The following is a 23097-nucleotide window of genomic DNA, read 5'->3' as shown; positions in this document are numbered from 1 at the left end:
AGAAACTTCAGCAGCGGTTTTGCTGAATGAACTAATCAGCGAAATAAACTGATGTGGCTTTACTTTGGATAACCTGCAGGTCTGAAACCCCTGAAAAACTGTTAAAAACACCATTTCTTATCATAAAAAAAACAGATTAAGGCCATTTATTCCAGAGCCCCGTTTTGAAGGCAAGCTCTGCAACACATTCTTTGTCAGATCATCACACGCGCCCTTCGGCTGCACTGACCTTTATTGTTGCATCCTCAGAAGCAGACACCATGACGCTGAAGACCGGGTGGAAGATGACCCTGGTGACTGGACTGCGGTGGCCACTCAGCGCGTACCTTTCTGGTGGCCGTGGGATCCACTCTTTGGGGTCGCGCTTCATAGTGATGGGCCCACCCAGGGTGATCTCCTCTTTTGCCTCATTCAGTTTGGATTCAAGTTCCATCACCTGCCCAGAGTGTGCAGGTAAAGGGTTAACGGCGTAGAGGCAGAGGGTTCAGTATATAGAAATATGCACATGTTTGGACATTTACACCAGGGAGGGAACGTATAAAACAATGGTTTTAAGGGTGTTGAATTTGCTGGAGTCTTTGTTGAAACTAATTATTATATAACAGTTGTATTAATGCTTTCTATTTCTTGGTTGACTTTCTTTCAGTGTCAACAGTGGATTCAGTATTCAATAATGTCACGAACTTAAATCCCCACAAGCATTCTTGAAGGAGGAAAAAAATACGAACCTTCTTTTGTAATCTAATGACTGAGGTCCATTTCTTTTCCAAAAGGCCGGCATACTTCTTATCCAATTCTTCATTCTGTGGAGAAGGGGGGGGGAGAAAGGATATCAGGCAAACATACGCAGAAAGCCAATCAAAGTCGTGGGCTCAGCATAATCGCTGAGGCATGTGGGAGGGAGGGAGGGGGGGCAGCTGGGGTGGAAAGCTGAGGTCTTTTGGCTATAGTAAGAAAGAACAGTACAGTGAATCATTAACACACCCCTCACAGGCCAACACCCACTGCCAGACACTGCCAACCGACTGTACAACACACAAATGTATACATACTACACACATATAAAAACACACACACACACACCCTAGTCCTAATCCTTCTCACACAAGCTAATCTCCTGCAGACAAGAAGGGCTTAGGCAGCTTAAAGCCACACACCCGGTAGTGGAGGCAGCGGTGGAAGTTAACTTGTGGCGGTGCTGGCAGACAGACGGCTGATTCCACCTGCAGGCTAATACCACAAGCTGGCCACTAGCTTTTACATAATGGTTTTTAATGGCACATTGAGGCTGTCAGCACTGCCAAGAAACAAACAATGTGGTGGAATTTATTTTCTCTGGCGCTACATACAAACTAAAAAAAATGGTGCCGCAACTAATGATTATTTTCATTGTCGTTTAACCTACTGATTATATTCTGGATTAATTGACCAATGCTTTGGTGTCAAAATGTCAGAAGATGGTGACATATGTCCTTCACATTTACCCAGAGCCTAAGCACTTCCATTAACTTTCTTTGAGCAACCAACAATAGTCAATGATATTTTTTATTCTAATACATTATTGCTATCATATAAGAAAAAGAAAAGCAGGAAAATCTGTAACGCTGGAACCAGTAGTAATAGAAGAAAGGGTTTGTTATTCTATAGACCGAGTACAACAGTTTTGGTGCCACTGTGCGTACAACAACAACGCCTCGCGGCTGTTACTAACTATCAAAGCATCAAAAACCTACATTGACAGACAGCCACGAGTGCCAGTGAGGGAGAAAATTAGCGTTGCGCTCCAATTTCACAGCTAGCTCCTGAAGCCTCGGCTGGAAACAAAAGCAGACCTCGAGGTGTGGAGAGTTTTCCGGCACCACCGAGGCTTATATTTAACACTTCTTAATGACTAGAAGTGATTCCTCAGACTAACATGAGGGGTGTATATAAAGACAAAGACATGAACTGAGGCACTGCAGAGAAACGGAGGAGAAAGAAAACACAGAGGGAGAGCAGGGAACCTAGTTTGGACAAGCCTGCCATCATCTAATCTGCCATCTGCCTGCCCATTACACCAACACACACAAAGACACACATACACACACACACAAAGACAGAAACACACACACACAAGAAGTGCCAGACTTCACTGCAGCCTGCCAGTCTGTTGACTGTGGATAGTAACCACACACATGTATGTTTATATGGGCATGCAGGTATGTACAGTCTCTTTTGCGAGGTAAATAAAAACTAAAGCATGACCTCTTATTTATTGCTCCTGCTATGAAAACCTGCTAGTGCACATCCCCTCATAGGATTAACCTTTAAACTGCTGCTCAAGTAGCCACAAGGGTTAAGGTTAAGAATATCAAGTTCACTCTGAACCATTTCTAACCACATTTAACAGACGTAAAGATACCTAATGTGGCCTCAGGGAAATGGTGCTAAGAATCCCTTAGTTGTTTAGCACGGTGGTGCCAAGGTGTGCGTTTTGTGGCGGAGTGCTAAAACCCAACAGGGTGCACTCATGCCTCTGTGCCGTTCATCCATTATTCAGCCTGCTTCTACAGGGCTGCCAGCAGAGAAAATGTCCGAAAGAAGAAGGAATGAAGACACGGAGGAGAAGGGGGTGGGGTGTCACGTCAACACAAAGGCTCTGCGATAGTTTCCCCATATCGTCCAATCGCGGTTACTCGAGATCACAGATAGGCGATCCGAGGGGTTGGGGGGGCCACGCTGTGCTCAGCTACGGATGGACCGTTGAAATAGAACCTTTCATCTTTTATCAAGCAATAAAGTAAAAAGGTAAATGAATAAACATTATTAACAGTTAACACCCTAAAAGTCAATGCTGCTACATTAACATAGTCATTGTTTCTTTTTAAATCCAATGTGCAGGAGTCCAAAGCAACAAAAATGTTAAGACAGCAGCACATTGGTTCTTCACTGATAAAATTCTCTGCACGAGAAAATCATGGGTAGCAAACAAAGAGAAGAGGGGAAAAAAATAAAAAATAAAAAGTCAAATGAGAAGAAGAACACAGCCCAGGTGCAGGGTCTCTATTCATGTTTTGTGTCATTCAGAATATTTAAGGGTGAAAAAAAACAAAAAAAAACAGCTGCCACATTATTAGGTTCACCTGGACAATCTTACAACAGTTATAAAGTGAAATCATGATATTGATTTTTGGTGGACATTGTCAGAAATGTGTAGAGTAAATGATATGTTTATTATTAAAGGTCATAGTTTAATGGTGGTGAGTACTGGACTACATTATATTGAGGTGTTTCTAGTTTTGTACCTCTCTATTTACACACATGAGACATTAGCATTCAATATAATGCAATCCAGAACAACACCACTAACTAGGATATCAACACACATCATTTAAATTACACCTATATGACACATAATATAAATCACAAAAATAGACTTAATGGCAAAACAGTGCAGGTGGCGTATTTCAAACATATTCAACCCCCCAAAAAATTCTCATTTAACCAGAGAGCAAAGCCAATATTGTAAAAAGCAAAAAAAAAAAAAAAAAAAAAAATGTATGTCACACTCTATTGTAAATGTAATAAGTGGAAAAAGCTTTTCTCAAGATGAACTAGAAGCAGCATGTAGCGTAGACCCCCTAATCAGACAGATCACAATAATTGGCTGCAGGTGCTCCCGGTCACACTCGTGAACATGTTGACTAAAATGAGAAATAATGTGGAAATCAAGGCATATTGTTTGTATAAATTGGTTCTGATTGGCTGTGCGAATGTGTGTGTGTGTGTGTGTGTCCACCCATAATCTACTCACATTATCTAATTCCGCCTCCTTCTTGAAAGTGGAATATGCTTCTTCATATCCATTGGAACGTAGATAATCGGCTATCGCTCGATTTCTGAAACAGACAAAGAGGACCCGTAATTAGTTCTCCTGATTAGCAGACAAGATAGTTGTTAAAGTGTCAGGAGAGACGAGTTTTATTCAACACTGTAAAACAAAAGACAGAAAATTAGCATGTTCAGGAAATTTGTCAGACAAAGATGTAAATGTTACAGATCCAGACTGTGTTATCATGGTTCTAACTAATAATAAAAGTGCTTGGTATGCAAGTATGCAGTCTAGCGCTATCTTTAACAATACACACAGACAGTCGACTGCTCTCTCACACAAACGCAAACACACACACACACCCTTCTCCGCCCATTTGACACAAATTGGGAACACAACACAAATGTGGTGCTTCTATAATGAGCTCTTGTTGCTGTGGGCAAATAATGGAAAAGGATGACTCCCCATGGTGTAGATACGGGGGAAATGAGAGTCAGTGTACATCCCATCATCACCTACATACACACAGGAAAAGACTGGCAGACGGAGAAATGATGGAGAGGCCGGACAACTGTACCGCCTCTGGATACTTCCATTTTAAAGAGTTCATCTGCTTTTAATGCAAAAGTTTGCAGACAAGACATTGGAAGAGAGCACACAATTCAGAAAGCCGGCACAAAAGATGGTGGTGATGGTAGCAGAGGTGTGTTTTTAGCCAACCATTCTAAATATGTGAAGAGAGATTTTCAGATTGAACAGACAATAGACCAGATAGGCAGAGCTAAAGGTGAGGAGAAAGGAGGCAGAGCTAAAGGTGAGGAGAAAGGAGGCAATCTTCTATCAACCTTTTTTTTGTCTCCTGGGCGGCCACAAGGGAAACCTACGCACACACATAACCTTCACATTCCCATACAGGTCTGGTTTACAGATGCAGCCTCAGCAGCAGTTTTATTTACTAAGACTTATTTTGAGGTTTAAGTCAATTAGTCTCAATAGTTCAGACTTTAATTCTCCATTTAATAAGATTTGCATGAGGGTGCAGAAAAGTATTTTAATTTAACGTCCTCTTATCCAACATTTCTTAGTTTAATTATATTATGAAAATATGTTGGTATAATAGTAGTATTTTACATACTGATCACAGACATATAACTGTACATCTGTTATGTCAAAGCCTTAAACATACATCCAAGTAGAGCAGCCATATTTGTGTTGTAATCATAATATGGACATTTGCAATAACACACATAAGAAGGGGATGCAATAACGGAATAGCCAGAAATAAATACAATAAAAAAAAACAACATAATGCTGTGAAGCATGAAGGGTATTTCAACTCTAGCTACTCATTTATGTTTACCAGTGTCTCTAGCTGTGAGCTAACTTGACTAGCATGGTTAAGCTAATGGAATCCTTCAATGACCAAACTCCTCATGGGAATGCTGGTTATTTCTTCATGGTAGGCTTTGGATTTGTTTTTCCTTTTCTACTTGTGTTATTAGTTTTACTATTACATGCCATACCTGGGCAATAAAAGACCTGACTGAAAAAAGACTGCAAAATGAGGTGAAGGGCACAATTAAAGAGACTGAATTCATGAATGTCTGGTAAAAAAAAAAAAGGCTATTTGACTCTAATATTAACACCATATTTCCTTTTTTCCAGCCCACCTGTGTTTGCGCACAGCGAACCCCACCACTAATGCCAGGAGAGGCCAGACAAGCTGTCAGGCAGGCAAGGCTTTGAGGTGCCAATATGAAGGGGGTGGGGGGGTACAATCTGTCAGCCCAGCCTGTGCCCCCTGCGCCCTCTCGGTCAGCGTTGAGCACCGAAACCCCCGTCTCCCTCTGCCCACCTGAATCCCCATGACAACAGGAGCAGGCCTTATTACAGCTCAAGGTTAGCAGGAGGTTATCTTCTCCTGTGACAGCCTGCCTGCCGCAAGTCTAGAAAACTAGCGGGGAGGGCTGAGGTGTGCCATCGTGTCTGAGAAAGTGTATAAGCAGGCAAGGGGAAGCTGCAGGTGAGGCACAAAGGAGGCTTTGATGTGGGGGTGGGTGTGTCAGGAGTGTGTGTGTGAGCCACAGACTGTGTATAAGAAGAGGACGTAGCTGCTGTGAAGTCACCCATTACTTTGGGGACTGACGATTGAAGCCTAGAGGTCGGGGTCGGTATTGTAGCCGTCACAATGTAGTTGTTTTTTTTTTGCAACGAGAAGTGATGAGAGGGTGGAGCCAAGTACAGCCGAGACATGTGTGAGAAACCAAAATGCAACAGTTAACTTTCATGAACTGGCAACACATTGTGAACGGGTTTAAGTTGTAAGAGGAAAACACGCAACACTCCCAGACTCGACAACACCGGGGTAGCGACCTGTCAATCACAAGGTTAGCCACGCCCTGAATCCTACCCTGCTTTATGGACTATTTTACTCTAAATGGGACCGTAGTTTACTAAATGAACATCACTGTGTTGAAAAAGAAACCAGCTAATGTGACAAAAAAAACAAAAAAACAGTTCACAATGTTAACTGAGGTAATAGAACAAGTGAGATTTCCATTTTCCTCGTAGACTTCTATACAATCCGACTTGTTTTTGCAACCAGTCGAGTCGCCCCCTGCTGGCTATTTAAGAGTTTCAAATTTAAAAAGGAACTGACCCGGAGGTTTGCCGCCTGTTATGAGTAAGTGTGTGTCCAACAAACCCCAACAGTAAGATGTCACACCAGCCATTAACAGTCCAATTCAAAAGGATGGGGCAATAGGAAGACAACCTAGTAGCCAATACACACCATGTACCAAACTCTGAACGGACACTGCTAAAAAGATTTAAATGATTGGAAAGGCTTTCAATGACTCTACTAGGGCTGTAATCAACCAAAGAAATTCTTGGTCGACTGAAACCCTGAAATTTCGACTAAAAATCGACTAATGGGGGGGGGCATCACGTGCATCTGCGCAATATAATAGCCCATGATTACCGAAAATATATACTGATATCAGCACAAGAAGGCAATTAAACACAAAAGGCAATTCAGGGAAAATTATCTTTATTAAACACGACACCAATGGGCCTCATATCCTGAGCAATAAAATTGACAATTCCTTCTGTGATATCATGTTTGCGTTTGGATGATAGAGGAGGCTTAACATCCAGCGTGGTCTGGGTGTATCGGAGGGATCCTGCCGTTGTTGCGGGCGGGTGCGCCCGCAGTTATAAAACGAATAAACGATTATTAGACTAAAATATTGAAATATGTTTAATATGATATTAATAGGCTATAATATTGAAATATTACCGTTTTTAGATGATACGCCATGTTTGTAGTCGAGCTGTGATATGCAAACTGTTGTTTGCAAATTTTACATTCGACTTTTGGAAAAATTCTGCCACACTGCCGATGTCTTTGACATGGATGGTAGAGGAGGAGGACTCAAATGAAACTTCAATGAAACGCTCAAAATAAAAATAAATATTCAGCAATTAAACCACCGGACGTTGAATAACATGGACCTTCTTCAATCTACCTGTCTCTAGTGGGTTGGGCTAATCCAAAATAGTGAAAACAAGGGGGGTGTTCTCTGAAGACAGGCTGTTTTCTGTGAAACAGGGCTCTGAAAACACCCCCATTAGCACTTGGTACTTTCCTCCTGATGACGACTTTATGAAATTAACACGGCAAAAAATCTACCAATCAGAATTTTGGTCGACCCAGAACGTATCGACCAATAAGTCGACCAGTCGACTAGGACTTTACAGCCCTAGACTCTACATAGGTCAACTCTTTCTATGCAGGAAATCAAATCACACTGCAGGGATTTGATGAGTTACTGTACCTGTAGCTCTATGGAGAATACAGGCACATTGTTCTACTCTCCTTTCAGTCTTGTAAAACTATAAATAAACAGGTTGCCCCACAGAGGGTAAGTAAGTAAGTTGCATGGTGTTTTATGCAAACCAGATGGTGGAGCAGTTTATGTAGCTAGAGGGGACGAGTTGGTAATCACATTCAGAATATTTAAAGAGTTTTTGCATGGTGCAAGAACACCACATTATACAATTTGCACAAAACAACACAAGCACACAGCAAAGCAAGTGAACAAAATGGGGGCTAATATTTATAAAACAACAGCTCCCATTTCTGTTCTTGAAAGCATATCGTTTCAAATGTAAGCACCCAGAAGTAGACGTAGCTAAGCAGCTGAGAACAATATTGTCAGAGTGGGTATCTGTGAAAGAGCCTCAGTGCTTTAAGCAAAGATCAAATACCAAACACTACCCTGACCCCAACTTTACTATACATGATGGCAAAATTAAAAGAAACACACACACTATCATGCAGTTTTCAATATATCCAGTCCCCAAAGACTGAGAAGGAAAGACAGTAAAATGTGTGTATTAATGTCCACAGAATGGAGAGAAAAACGGCTGGTTTCCATGGTTACTAGTCACAGCTAGATGACGTGATGGGGAGATAGTGAAAAAGAAGGCAGGGCCAGTACATGGACAGAGAGGACAGATGGAAGAGGGGGAAAGAACAATAGACAGCCTGAAAGCCCACATTGTAGCTGTAAACTTGTTTCCGTTTCAATAGGATCAAAAGGATTCCTCAGTGACGGCTGAAAACAGCACTTATCACACACTAACTATCAGAAAACTACAACAGCAATGTCTTTCTAAAACTGCAAGTAATGTTGTGTCATCCAGTGAGGCCTACGCGAGTCTCACGTGGATTATATTAACGTTGCGGTCAGTCAGACCTCCGGTACAGAGCTGCTCTCTCATGTACTATAAACCCTTAATGGATTGAGAGGGGAAAAAGCAGTCCGTGACACAGAGAGACGGGGGTGGTGAGACAGGGGGGGGTGAGACGGGAAGAGATGAATGACCTCATCCTTCAGAAAAGAGATGTGAGTCAGCCACCAAGCATGTCTGCCAGTGACATCACTTCCTCCCAGTTAATGCTCATTGATCATTCACTTTCACATCGTTTTGAGGATGAGCAACACTTACTAACAGAGCCTCCACCCTCTCCTTCATTTCACTACAGTCGGTGTCAGTGTAGGAGCAGTTTTAGCAACTCAACCATTTGTTTGAAGTGTGCTGAATAATACATAAAGAGCATCTCAATAAGTTCAAAACAGAATAAGCTGTACCTGGTGGTGGCTGGGCCGTTCTGTTTCAATGGTCATTGGATTAGCATTAACCCATGTCTTTGCCTTTAAGTATGACCAACAGCACAGTTGAGCGATACCATGAGACCTTGGCGGCATGGCTGCTGCTGTGTTTAAATAAAAAACAAAACAATGGTGGAGGCGATGGCGACCGCTTACTGACCGAAAGCTCCTTAACACTTCACAAGCACCACATGAGCGCTACCACCAACAATTATTTTCCAATGTATAGGTTTTGTTTTCAAAAGTCAATTATCTAATCTAGAAATGTGAGAAAGTGATAATGACAAATGTTGAATCAGAAGTTCACAAGACCAACAACGATGTCTTATGCCATTGCTGAATTGTCTTAATTAAATGACTAATAACTACTGACTTTATTGACTTACAGAGCTTAAAACATAAGTCACCCAACAGACACGGCGAGTTCTCTCTTGACAAAGCACCACTTATGATACATTTAATTACAGACACGTTGAGCAACCTACCCACTCTGCCTAAATGTTAAAGAAGCACAACCCTTCACATGACATAGAGCACTCTCATCAGCTACAGACGGACTCTAAATGCTCTCATAAATCTTGTACAAAAGGGAGATTTTGCTTGCCTGGCCAGGCCATTGCCCCTGTGCCATATATCTGTCTATGGGCGCGAGTATTTCTAGGCCAGACGACGTAGGACCTGTTCAATCTTTCAAAGCTGCTGATAAATGTTTAATAGGAGGAAGTTCAAGTCTACTCCCTGAAAGGTCCCTCTGCACATAAACAATTCACCTTCCTATGGATCGCTTCACGGGCATAAATATATCACACCCCCACAGGTTTATGTTCACTATTGCTCACACCCTTAGGTGCATGCACTGTTTGAAAACAACTGTATAACCACCTTTTGATGAGGTGATGATTTTGCTTCATAAAATGTACAAAAGGTTGAGCCATTGCTTGTTCTTTAAGAGGATTGCCACTGTGCAAAAAGCAGAAAACGACAGACCAGTGTTGTTGGCGATGTAACCACTGTCTCTGCTAAGTTTTCAAGCAGCAAGGCCACAGGCATTGCAGTATGTTAAATACTAAAGAATGGTTAAACAACTTATTTCACACTTCTTTTATCCTTATCTTCTAGTAAAGTCTGTGCCTACTTGGCAAAGTGTAGGACTTCCTCTCAGGAATGAAATTGAGCTAGTTCTAGAAAATGTGCAGCTTTACGCAGATATTCTCCAGATTTTTGTCATGTTAGGTACATGAGTTCACAGGGGCAACACACCCATGTCATTCTTTGAATTCTCCCTTTTAAAAGACATGATGAATCAGGGGACTTCTGTCGAACTGGTATGAACAGCTCTATAATTTACTAAAGGCATGTATTTGTCTAGAGTTGCTGGGAAGTCTATAACGAGTGATGAGCATTTTTTTTCAAGCTTGACAACTGAAAGAACCACAAGATGTCAGTGCTATTACTCAATCAAACAAAAAGGACCCAATGAATTTGAACGGTGACATAATGAGAAACACCAGGTACCTTACATCAGGTGAATCAAACCTCATCTCACATGTCCAAGACGGTCATGTGACATCATCGTTAAAACAAACTCTAATCTATTTGTTACAGACGATAAACCAATACTTCTGCCGAAAGGTTCCATGTGTAAAAGTACTAAGAGACATATTCAGTGAGGCCGAGGGTGTGTTACGAGAAGAAGCAGGACCGTGGGGAGCGATAAAAGGTTCAGCTTATTCCTCCGCCTTAACAGCTGAGTACTGAACAGCTGATAACTTCTAAAAGAGAAGCATTCCATGAAAATCATATGACAGGATTGCATATTTGCCCTGTTACAGTTGGATCTCCATGAAAACTGTAACCAATCTATTTGTCTTGCTTGACTGATGAGGAGGAGCCTCATGTGTTGGTTACTGAGACATGAAGCATGTCTCCTCGAGGTAATCACTACCTAGACTAACCAGGCAATGAAGCAAACATGTCATTTCAAAAAAGATATAATTTCTGCACTTTACTTGATTCCCAACTTTAAATAACCTCATAGCTTCTTAAAAGGGGGCCATTATCACGATGCTGTTAATTTCAATGTGAAATGGTAGGTTGTGAGGGAAGGACAGCGGTCTTCTTCCATAAAGGTTAAGGTTACGAGCACTGCAGTGAGGATCAACCCTTAAGCCAGAAGAAGACTTCAAAGTGGAAAGTCTCTTTCACTGGGATACAAAGGAGAGTAAAGTCTTTCTAATGACTGCAGAGTTAACACAACAGACTATTCTTCTCTATGGAGGTGTGTGTGTGTGTGTGTGTGTGTGTGTGTGTGTGTGTGTGTGTGTGTGTGTGTGTGTGTGTGTGTGTGTATGTTCTCAGAGCAAAAAAGCAGCATGGTCTTCACATCAAAATACACAAAGAAATCACAAACGTTCTATTATGGGTGATACATACACACATTTTCTGTCACATGGTGATGATGGAGCTTTGTTGGCCGAACTGAAGCCAAAGCTTTGACGAGTTAATTGTACATTATTAAACTTTAATGTTTTCAAGGTGATGAAACACACATAACATGATCAGAGGGGTTATAAAGATTTAGGGCTGCAACTAACAAATATTATCATTGAAGCAGGAATGGTCTGGTTGACATGAAAAGTGGGTGGTCAGAAAACCAGTGAGTGGTTGATGATGATTGATATGGGATGGTGGGTCTTCGAATACAGACACTGTTACCATGCCGATCCATTTGTGTGGTAGTCCCGAGGCAGAATCAGATCCGTATTGCTGATAGACCCCCTGCAGATGCACCCTCCTGTGTTCACTACACTGAGCACCAATGGAGAGGCTCGGGAACCGAGAATGTAAGGCGGAGTGTCTTTGTGTTCCAGCAACAAGTGTGCAATCCCCTCAGGAGGCCCCGGTCCTACTAAAATACTGAAGTACTACTTCAGATATATGACAACTATTTGAAATACTGCATCTCTGGAACCGACAAGGGAAATAATCTTGTTTTGTTGACGAGTGTAATGTTGGAAAGAAATCCTGATTAATACTCATCCCAAAAAAAGACCTGTGTATGCTTGTGTATCTAGGACAAATTTTTCATGTAGTGATGATAAAAAAAAGAAAAAAAAGATTGTGTTTCAAACGATATAGATTGATGATATTTAAAAACATAACGGGGGGGCAAAATAGTCGCAGTGGTGCTCCGAGTGATACGATTTAGTCGCACTGTCTTGCAAAACGAAATTTTACGGTATTTTTTTAATATCACATTATATATCGCGAAAAAATAATTAAAAATGTAATGTATGTAATAAATGTATTGTGCAGCTCAAAATACCGGCAAATACTACGAATGTCCTTTGCCAGTATAAACTCCTCAAGCCATGGATTTGACTGTGCTGTACTATACTACACACTTTAGCTGATTAAGTCGCCTTTATTTCTTCTGAATTGCAGAATTCTTGGTTGTCTCACCACCTTCACAGCAAAGAGATGATGGAAAAAGACAAAAAACATAAAAACAAAATCACATGAACCATTTTGTAGCCTAAGACATGGAGAAGGGCTGAAGGGAGTTTCTTTGTAAAGCAAAGAGAGCGTTCAAAGGCAAAGCCCCATCTGCACATGGGCGCCTCCAGGTCTTTCAGGAGAGCAGATAGTTTTTGTTCTGCATCTATTTTTACTACACGCCAGCAGGGAAGAGTCTCCTGACCCTGGTAAGAAACACAAATGTGCTTTTCATTGGCTATGCTCTCAAAAATAGAGTTGTTGTGAGGATGCTACGCAATCACAGCATCTGACTGCAGTGCTGGCAAAACAGCACAAGTCAAGGGGACAAAGATTATTTCTCTTTTTAGAATACAATGTTCCGCTAATATAACTGTTAATGTCAATGTCAACTGGAAAGACAAAAAGAATAAAGATCAACCGTTTTCTGTTCTACTCGTTCTTTGATTTCACCTTTAAGAAAAAATTTGGTACCAGAAACATTTGATCTGATGGCACACATCGGTTAACCCACACTGCTACACTTATGCCGAGCTTTCACACTACTCTGGCGTTTTAGAGCCCCTAAAAAGGAGAAGTTTGAAAACATTGTTGATGCTTTTTTTAGCTTGAAAAATCCAGGATGCATTTTAGTCTGGATGAGCTGAAACAGAGACCGTTGAAAACACTTTTGCTACTTGTTGGGTCTTATCAGTCACAACGTGTTTAATTAGTCAAGCCTATCAAGTGATCCTTTTCTAGAAGATAATAAACAAAGAAACAATCAAAGAAACAAAAACAATCAGCCTCGACTACCATCGGTTGAAATTTCAAAATGGCAAACAAACTACAAGCACTGCTGACACTGATAAATTCTGCATATTTTTATGCTTCTACTGCCTAAATGTGCAAAAGGAAAGCTATTATTTAAGGGCTTTGCAACAATTCCAATGTCCAGCATGACCAATGTATGTAAAACTCATGTGATGTGCATTTTCACAAGTGGTAATATGGACAGAGATCATTTCTCAAACCGTGACAAAATGCTGGTCTGGAAGGAAAAATCCATTTGTTTGCTGCCTGATGGTGAACAAGGCCGTGACAAAGAAAGGAGGGGGCCCAATGAATATTAGCTTGAATAGCAAACAGTCCACCGGTCACTGTTCCCATTAACCCCTTTGCTATATTGCCTGATACAAAATAGGCCGCTGGGTTTTCAAGCTGGCTTCCCTAAAAGAGGCTGCCATTTAGGAAATAAGATCTAACGGGGCACTTTATAGCCCGACAAACTCAATGAGAGCGCCAACTGAGCTAAGCGACATCTCCAACGGGAAGAATGAAGCAGATGCTTGAGTGTGACTCAAGTGGTGTGATGGTCCCACACTCGTTTCCTGTGAGCTTGATGGGGCCAGAGACTTGTGCAACAGAGGAGAAAAGAGGGGTAACGGAGTCCCTGGCAGCTTCCTCTGAATAGCAAATAGCACGAAAGATTAGCATTCCAATAGCTCTCGCCATACCAACAGACTCCTCCCACAGGGCTAATCTAAAAACACGGAAAAGATAGCGAGGAATGTTAAGAACCTTCTCATGTGAATCTGATTCAAAATAAACCAGCAGTCGTTTCTCTGTTCAAGTCAGACGCAAAAACATCCAACATATCCTTTTTTTAAATAGGCTGTTTTAACAAAGATCTTAAGTGGAAGGTTATTCTGAAGGACTAAAGCTCAACAAGATTATATCATCTCCTTCTCATGACCTTGTATCTCACAATGAGTTATCTTAACTTTTTATCCCCCCCGCCTCAGGGGTTAATTACCAAGCGCACAGACTCAGCAGAGCCATATTACAAATCCCCCATTATCACAGTCTCTCTCACTTTCCCCACTTGCTTGATATACACCACACATCACATGTGCATATATTTATTTGTCTGAATGCCACTTCAGTGCTTATGCAGTGATTTTTCAGTTATCTCGCTCATGTGGTTTTCCGGTGAAATCACTGAGCAGTGTTGGCAAAACAGTTTTTTCCTCTACATTTATTTTAGGTCAAAAGCAGTACGAAGCTTAACCTAAAAAGGTCACATAAGCCAATTGTGATAACGTAACATTTTCAGCAGAAGGTAATGTAGGTGGAGGATCAATACATATGTGCTGCAAGATCTCAGGGGAGCTTAGGAACCTTAAAGTAGTCATTGATTCTCCTTGAGGAGTACCATGGAGAGAAAAATTAACAAAAATGTCCCCATTTACACTGAATGCAGTGATCAATACACATCATTGCTCGGAGGCAATGAAAATCACAATATCACTATTAAAACAGGAATTGCCTTACACATATATAAGGCTATTCCTGGACCACGGTTGATCCCTGATCGTTACAGAACCGCGGATTAATTACCCAGTTTAACGTTAACCATCGCAGTGTGAAATTAAGTTTTACTGACGATCATTATCCACCAATATTCAGTAAAATTTGTGATCAGGAAATCTGCATGTATGCTTGTCTAGTTGCAAATCTCTGATAATGTTACATTGGTAAGAAAAACACCAAACGTGTTTAAATTGACACAAGGGGGACAACGGTTCCTTTGTGTTACATTATGATGCGTTCAGGTACACAAAATCTCACTGGAACAGGCCTGCTTTAAACTATTCATGGAGCTCTTTCATACAATAATAAGAACAGGAGATCTATTGGCTCAAACTTGTTGAGATGTCATTCACATTCTGATAAAGAGTGGTTATGACAGAAAATGTTATTCTCGGGGTGCTCGGGTAATCTTACGCTTTAGGGGGCCAATCTTGAACTGCAATAACCCCAGTTAATGTCTGGCAGGCAAACGTTTGAAATATTGAAAGTCTGATATTTTGTATTCCCCTCCTGTGAAAAAACACCTTCAAAGTGGCTTTGATGAAAGCACCGAACAATGTTCATTCCTTCAAAGCAGATCGTAGCTTCAGAAGAATGTGGTTTTACTGGACAGCTGTGAAAGTGTCAGTGTATGTGTGTGTGTCAGGAAAGTGATCTAGTATGAGGGTGAAATTAAACCTGTCTCATCACATGATGCAACAGAACATCTTAGCCGCGATGTATTAATCCATACATACAATCTATATATTTTGAATCGGACATCTTCATAGCTCAACCATATGTTATGAAAGGTGTGTTGGCGACTTACAGTTCATCTCGTTGCCGTTGTGACAGCACCATGGCGACGGGGGAAGTGTGGGCGGTGTTCAGGAAGGATCTGCTGGTAGAAGGCAACTCTTGTGCAGCTGCTGCGCTCTCCTCAGTCAGGAGATGAGCTGAGCTGATCCAAGCAACACGGGCAAGGATGAGCCGCGTACTCCAATGGCGGCCAGTTGGTTTTGTCCAGACAGAGATCTAGAGAAGGGGAACGCAGGAATCCGCCCCCCAACTGGCTGACCCCGGGGACAAGAGAAGTGGAGAGCCTGCAGACCAGTCACCAGCCGAGTCTACACTGCATCTGGAGAGGAGAGAGAGGCAAAGTCAGCATTAGGTATGCATGACAGATAACATGAAGAGTGGCTGGAGATGGAAATGTTTTTTTAGGCCAGGGGAGTACTGCAATGTCTGCACCAAAAATACTCAGTTAAAATGACTTAAGAATCTGTCAACAATGGAAAAAAAAAAATTAAAAGGGAAGCATAAAATATGTACACTGTTAGTTATATAACCAGAGAGATGATGTTACTCCCAAAGCAAAACACATCAAACATTTCATGAAAAACACCTCCTTTCCAATAAACAACAACTTGCTTTTCAACTCCACTCCTATCTACCTTCATAATTTGTCCGTCATGTCACTAGTCTGGTCTCAGAGCTCTGGCCTGCTCTTGCAGCAAATTCCTGTCTCAGTTATCATACAAGAGCTGACCCACATTCCCGAGCAACGCACTTCTACTCCCAGGTTGCCAACAGAAAAGAAAAACAGGACACAGCCGAGCGGGCTCGAGTAACGGCTGTGCTCGTCAAATTCCCCGAACCCATCGTCTCATTAAGATCACTTCTCATGAGCTGGCTGGCCTGACTGATAGCAGGGTGAGATCACTTTGACTGCCAGCTAAATATATATTATCGTTAGTGGGAAAATGTATTTATTGTCAGGAGTTGATTATTGAGGTGAGGTAGAGGCCAAACGATAGTGGATTTTTAAATGGCTGATATAATCACAATAGTTTGAAGCAGGAAAAATATGATAGCCAATGAATGGGCCAATACCTATCAAGAGCTGACAATGTTGTGTTATATCTCAGAGATAAACTTTTATGGGGAGAAATAAACTGAAAACCGGTCAGATTTCACATGCCAGCTTGCTGTAAAATCAGCAGTTCCTGGGACCACAAAGCTTTAGCCAACATTTCAATGCAGCCAACATTAATGTAATGAAGTCCCTTTTTTTGCACTGCATCGTAGTCTTGAAAAGCACTTTACCAAAGCAGGTACCCACTAGAATATTAACTGAGCTACAATAAGCCTCTTAGTCTACTGGGACCAGTCTGACTAAATCTCTGCCAGACCAGTAAACAAAAGGTACAACCAAAGCCAATTTACCTTCTAGAGACCTGCAAGAAACTGACAAAAATAAATCCAGGCCCAGATATCCAGACACATGTATAGGAGACAATGTGTGCTCGGTGAGAGATTTGCTGCATGTGAAAGGAGCAGTGAATGAAACATTGATGCGTCTGGAGTAAGCATGAGGATTGGAAACATCCCAGGAAGCTGCTATTTAGGAAAATTCACACGTTCCTCATTTCAGCTGATGATGCAGGAGTGACGTTACCACCAGGGAAATGCCTCCTTTTCACTCCTGCGTCTGTCTGCCGATAAGTAGCACAGCAGCTTTCCATTTTGTATATTCAAAACACGATGCCTGCTGATGTACGATTAAGTCTAATCTGATGCATTTATAAGCAATCTCACAAAGCTAACAGATAACCTATGGACCCTGAAGTCTCCACACCACACCTAATGTGACAGCAGTCCAAATATCTACTCAACTCTGACTGTGTTTGGATTACGGCATGGACGTTTTTTTTGGTGGGGCTGTTGCGGTTTACTATGCCATGATTCAGAGTTACAACAGTACAACAACACTAAGGCCATTGCACTAAAGCTAAATATGACTCATTCAAAAACTCCCCATACAAAATATCAATAAAAAAATGGCATGTGCCTTCAACATCAACCTGTAAAACTGCTGTGGTGTGTGAAATGAGGTCATCTAGTATATATTGCTACTTCCCTCTGTGCGTCTGGCAGCTATCATCGCTGTGAGTATCCGTTACCGTGTTAGGCTCTCCTCTCTGCAAATCTCATTTGTGGCTTCAGTATTGAGCAAAATATTTGCACCATCACATAATCAGGCTAATTGGCTCAGCACAAAATGTGGTTGTGTCTTGTTGGAATGGGCTACAGCCGCGGTGAATCTATAAATCTGCCAGCCGCCAGTAAATAACAGTTATGCGTCTTCCTCCCATTGATTCTCCTGTCTTTGTGTAGCGGCAGGAACTGTACAATAAAGGGCCCCTTACTCTAAAGGCGCTGACTGCTTTGAGAGATTTCATTTCCTGTTGAGTACTAACAGCTTATCTGTTGTTAAAAATGCCATTTTAATGAATAATGGAAAACAACCTCTGACTGTCAGTTTAAGAATGTAATAACCAAGCAGCAAGTCTAAGCTGTGATGAACCACACCCATTGTATCACTATCTATGCACACAGTCGGTTCTATAAAGTCAAGTGCATGGATTGGACTTACATTTCTAGACAAAAATGTGGACCACCGAACATACGATATCAGTAAAAAAAACTCAAATCAAACCAAGTCAAATCATGTTGGAATATATCAAAGTATTGTGTCAGCATTTTTTTCCAAAGAGGATGTCACAGAAAAAACTGTTAACTACTAAGACAGTTTGAACAAAAACTTAAAAAAAACAACTAAATTTACTGTTAATGTACATGTAACAACACTAAAGTTGAGCAAATGAGTCATCTGGTGAAACTGTAACATAGTCAGAAGAACAATATTACAATGTTGCATCATTTCACCTGCCAAGTATGACAGACAAGGTGTATGCACAAAATCTGATAATCGACACTTCCATGTCTGAACAAAGGAACACGCCCCTCAGGAATGTAGAGCGCAGTTTGCTGCTAGTGTCATTATATCATTATGTCATCGTCCTCTCGAAAAAGCAAAGCATCTCAAACAGCTGGAATCTGGAGCGCCTTCATTTTCTGCCAATGACTTCACCTTTATATCACCTGTGTCCTGGGAATGTTACCATATCATCTTTCACTGCCTTTTACAAAACAACATGGAGCACTATTGACCAAGGGAAATAATATAATAATAATTTAAGCAACCAAATTTAAGCAACCAAATAACTATTGTTGTGCACTAGGTGCTTCAGATTAATTTTTCTGTGATTTGTACTTTTCTGTAAAGATTTGTGATATAGGTTGTTTTAATACAAGACGGCATATTTTTGACATTATGCAAAGGATGTTAAGATAGTAATTTTTCGGACTTTTAGCAGTGAGTACTTATGCGAGACAATAAAGGCAACCTTAACTTTGGTTTCAGCTGTGGCGCAAACACGATTCAAATTTCTATTAGGATAATTTTGTGGTATAACATCTATCAGGAGACAGCTACACAACACACAGTAATGTACATGCCTAAAGTGCATCACTGTGTTGCATCAGCTGGATAAACATGGGTAATTTATCATCCCAAGCAATGAAGTAGGTATTGTGATGCAGCTCTGACATAAGCCTCTATAGAGGCCTGTTCAACACTACTTGTCCAGATCCTTAAACCAACTGACCCCTACACAACCGGACTGAAAGGCTGAATATTCTGTTAATCATTGCCAGTTTCTGTGAATGTTTTTTCTTGGTAAAAGCACTCAGACACAAATCATCCATAGAGCTTTATCACTAACTGAGTGAACATCTGGCTCAGCTTTCAATCTGAAGCCTTTGCAACCCGCAAGGTGCCTGTGTCAGTTATGTGGGTTGGTAACAATCGGTTAGCCTCACTAAACTATACAGCTAGTGACGGTATTTATTTAGTGTATATTTACAAGTGTATATTTCCAATCAAATAACCAAGCCATCGTCCTATCAGTTGTGTTTCCTGATGTGAGAGGCCCGATTAGTAGATCAGAATCCCCACATCCACACAAAGGGGGATAAGAGACTGAGCAGGCAGGAAGCTCACAGGAACAACAAAATCAATCACATACCCGAGCCAATCGGCATACACGAACGGGAACAACCCAACGAAGGCATGTTTAAGTCAATTGTACAGTACAAGCAGAGCTCCATTTGGCAGCCATAAGACACTTGTTCAATTTCTCCAGGGTATTCACCTCATGCCAACACATTGGAAGTGTTAATTATTATATCTCCATATTTAGAAGGGAGGTGTATGCTGAGTCAGTTACTGTTGCCAAATTGGCAAGTATGAAGCATTTTCAAATCAAATCTTTCAATTCTTCAGGCTACTTTGCCAACCACTATAACTGGTTGCTATACATATATATCATCAGCAACTAGATGTTGACGCTACAGTTTCATGGCAACATTGTCAGATGTTTCTTCACAATCCAAGTGGTCAGTCATAGGTTGACAGCAGTTGCTGTTGGAAGCAGCTCATTAATGGGCACTCACTGGTGGACAACCTGTCTCTGGTAGGTCAACCTCTGTGCCACTGTCAGCTCAGGGCAGGAGGTTCATATGGATATCTATATGCCCTCCAGCCCGCCACAAGCACAAAGATAAACAGACTCTCATTGACTGTCGACACAAAATGAAGAGCAGGCCCCCCCTCAGCAAAACCGCACATCTGCTCCTTGAGGCAATTCTTACCAATGACAACGACTCGCCCAACGACATTCATAAGGAACGACCGTCAAGATCTGTGGCTGTCCTTTGCTTTACTTTTCAGTCCTGGAGCTTGCAACAAGTCCCAGCAGAGCGACTCTTGCAATGGTCGAAGCTTGTACAATTGGTGTTGCTGTGTTTTCACTGCTGGCAGCACTGAATAGAGACTGGCTGCAGGGACGCTCTTATTCAAATCAACCTTTGATAAGACTAGGGAGTGACTAAGAACGCTTTCAAGTAAACTGTTATAGAAATGAAGCATGCCTGTATCTTTAAAAGAACAGAGCTGTTCTCATATTTAGAAAGAAGGTCTAGCAATACCCGGTTCAAGTACATTGCAAATACGGTGCACTGTAGTTTGAACTTTGAGCCATTTCAACATCATGATTAGTCAGTTAATCTGCCTTTTTCTGATATGTGAAATGTTATCAATCTTAATTCTTTTTTGTAGTCGAATTGCATCATATTTCATTTAGAAAGCGAAAACCCAAATATAACAGGGCTAAATATGGGCTTATTGGGATGACGAAGACATAAACCAACATTGAAACAACAGAGGGAACTATCCTAAACTGAGAGGAGACCAAAAATCACTCCATTTAACATGAAACAGGTGGTAACATATGCCTTAGTGATTTTAAGAATAAAGCCTGCATCATTGTAATCCAGTAAAAATCTATTTAAATACTAATTCGTTTAAGGGATAGTTGTGTTAAATGTTAGCATATTATTGTTGGAATCACCAAAAAAAACCCAGCAGCTGTTAGGATTAAGGTGTCAAAATGACTACAAGATGAAAGAAGGGATCACAATACCCTTTAAGATGTTTGCATTGGATTCAGTTCAAAACATTCACAGACTACACAAATGCTCTCACCTGAAAAAAACCAAAACAATCAATATCCCATAATTCCAGTAAAATCAGCTGCAGTGTAGTCCATACAGGAGTGACTGGGGGAAAATAAACCAGCCACTGATTCTTACTTAAACAAATGCTTTATATCCCACACAAGACAAGCTGGCCTAACATTTAGAGTTGGACTCAATGTACAAGTGTGAGTCACCACAGTGATGAAGCATTCATCCCAGTGTAAGCCCCTCTGCTCCATACGATCTTGTCCAGCCCCCCCTCCCCTGATCACACAGCCACACAATGCGTGACTAAACGTGCAAAACGCAACAACAAAAAAAACCCACGCAGAGCCTCTTGAGCAGTGTGGTGGAGGCAATACATACATAACCTCCTCGCCCTGAGATGTGCTCCACCCAGATTTCCTAACACTGTGCCAACAAACCCGCATGAGATGATGGGAGCTTGAGCTGAGCGTACCAGCACCACCAGCGAGCATCCACCAGTATGACAGCGATGGAGAACCCAGCAGATGTGCGCACACGCACACGCACACACACACACACACACACAGAGAGAGAAACAAAAACTGTTGAATGAGTGGAAGGTTGACAGAGCGAACGTTCCAGCGGTGGCGTCGCGTGACCTACATTCGATTTGGTTGCCAAGGTTTCGAACGCGGGTGACAGGCTGCACGGACGCCGCTCCGAACTACGCTGACGACGGCCCTGTCGCACCTATAAACACCGACATGTGGTCATGACGACGGTGCCAGCCGGTAGCTTAACGTCAACCGTGCCCTGTTGTCGTTAAGCTAATGCTAGCTAAAGTTAACGCTAGCGGAGTTAGCTTCCCGACGGTGCAGGCAGAAAGTTAGCGGTTAGCGGTTAGCTCGTGCGTTCTGTCCAACCTAAACGCCCACGCGCACACTAACGCATTCGAGCTCAAATCACCGCATACAGGTGCACGCGATCGTTTATCTGGATAAACCCCGCAGACACGGTACCTGCTGCTCCTCTCCAAGCGGCCTGTCCGCCATTTTGAGACCTAAAAAAAAAAAGGAGGTGCAAAAAAAAAAAAAAACCCACAGCCACATCGTCATTTTCCTCCTAACGCCGGAGTCCTGCCACCCGGCCGGCTCCGTTACTGGAAACAATTTGATCTCACCCTATTGTTGTTGCCCGTGAATGCCCTCAGCCGTCTTTAACGCTAACACGAGCCGACAGGGCGTGAGGGTCCGTCGTGGTCGTGTGAGTGGAGGTAAACCGTGCCCGTCTCGTCTCTCCGCCGCTGCTTGCTTGTTTTTTTTCCTGGGTTGCTGCATTCGCCTTCAGACGAGAGCGCGCATGAGGCTCGCGTTCACGGTCTGACGGGAGTGCGCACGCCCTTGATAGAAGAAGAAAAATCCCCCTTCGGCTGCTTTATACGTTTTTGACATCTCGGCATCCGTACATGCAGAATAGCTGGAATTATTTTAAATAACAATAATAATAATAATAATAATAATAATAATAATAATAATAATAAAGTGTTTAAGTAGCTTGCTATTATTAGATCTAATTTTGTGCATGCAAAAAGGTGAACATTTACACTATGTTGAATGCAATTTGCAGTGGTGAAAGTAACCAGGACTAGTACTGTACAGTACCAGACAAAAGTTCGGACACACCTTCTCATTCAATGTTTTTCTTTATTTTTTATTTTTTCTACATTGTAGATTAATATTGAAGACATCCAAACTATGAAGGAACACATATGGAATTATGTGGTAAACAAACAAATGCTCAACAAACCAGAATATGTTTTATATTTTAGGTTCTTCAAAGTAGTTGAGTGAGAAGGTGTGTCCAAACTTTTGACTG

At 41.7% G+C, this 23097-nt stretch overlaps 1 protein-coding gene across 2 annotated transcripts in view; it reads right to left on the bottom strand.

Moving 5' to 3' along the window:
• Positions 1-22644, bottom strand: part of LOC129090329 (lissencephaly-1 homolog) — a 33527-nt gene extending 10883 nt beyond the window's left edge. Inside the window, exons 1-5 of one of the 2 annotated variants that reach the window (XM_054597950.1) lie at positions 22403-22644; positions 15644-15952; positions 3794-3878; positions 729-803; positions 230-436 (exon numbers count right to left, since the gene is read on the bottom strand). In XM_054597950.1, the coding sequence (XP_054453925.1) occupies positions 230-436; positions 729-803; positions 3794-3878; positions 15644-15675 (399 nt within the window). In that variant the 5' untranslated portion in view covers positions 15676-15952; positions 22403-22644. Of the gene's footprint in view, positions 1-229; positions 437-728; positions 804-3793; positions 3879-15643; positions 15953-21885; positions 22066-22402 lie in introns of those variants that run through there. The other variant, XM_054597959.1, reaches the window with a different exon arrangement.
• Positions 22645-23097: the final 453 nt, after the last annotated feature.

This window comes from Anoplopoma fimbria, chromosome 1 (genome assembly GCF_027596085.1).
Source record: "Anoplopoma fimbria isolate UVic2021 breed Golden Eagle Sablefish chromosome 1, Afim_UVic_2022, whole genome shotgun sequence".
Taxonomy (NCBI): Eukaryota; Metazoa; Chordata; class Actinopteri; order Perciformes; family Anoplopomatidae; genus Anoplopoma; species Anoplopoma fimbria.
The sequence above is the reverse complement of the archived record's forward strand: the minus strand, read 5'-3'. Positions and strand labels throughout refer to the sequence as shown.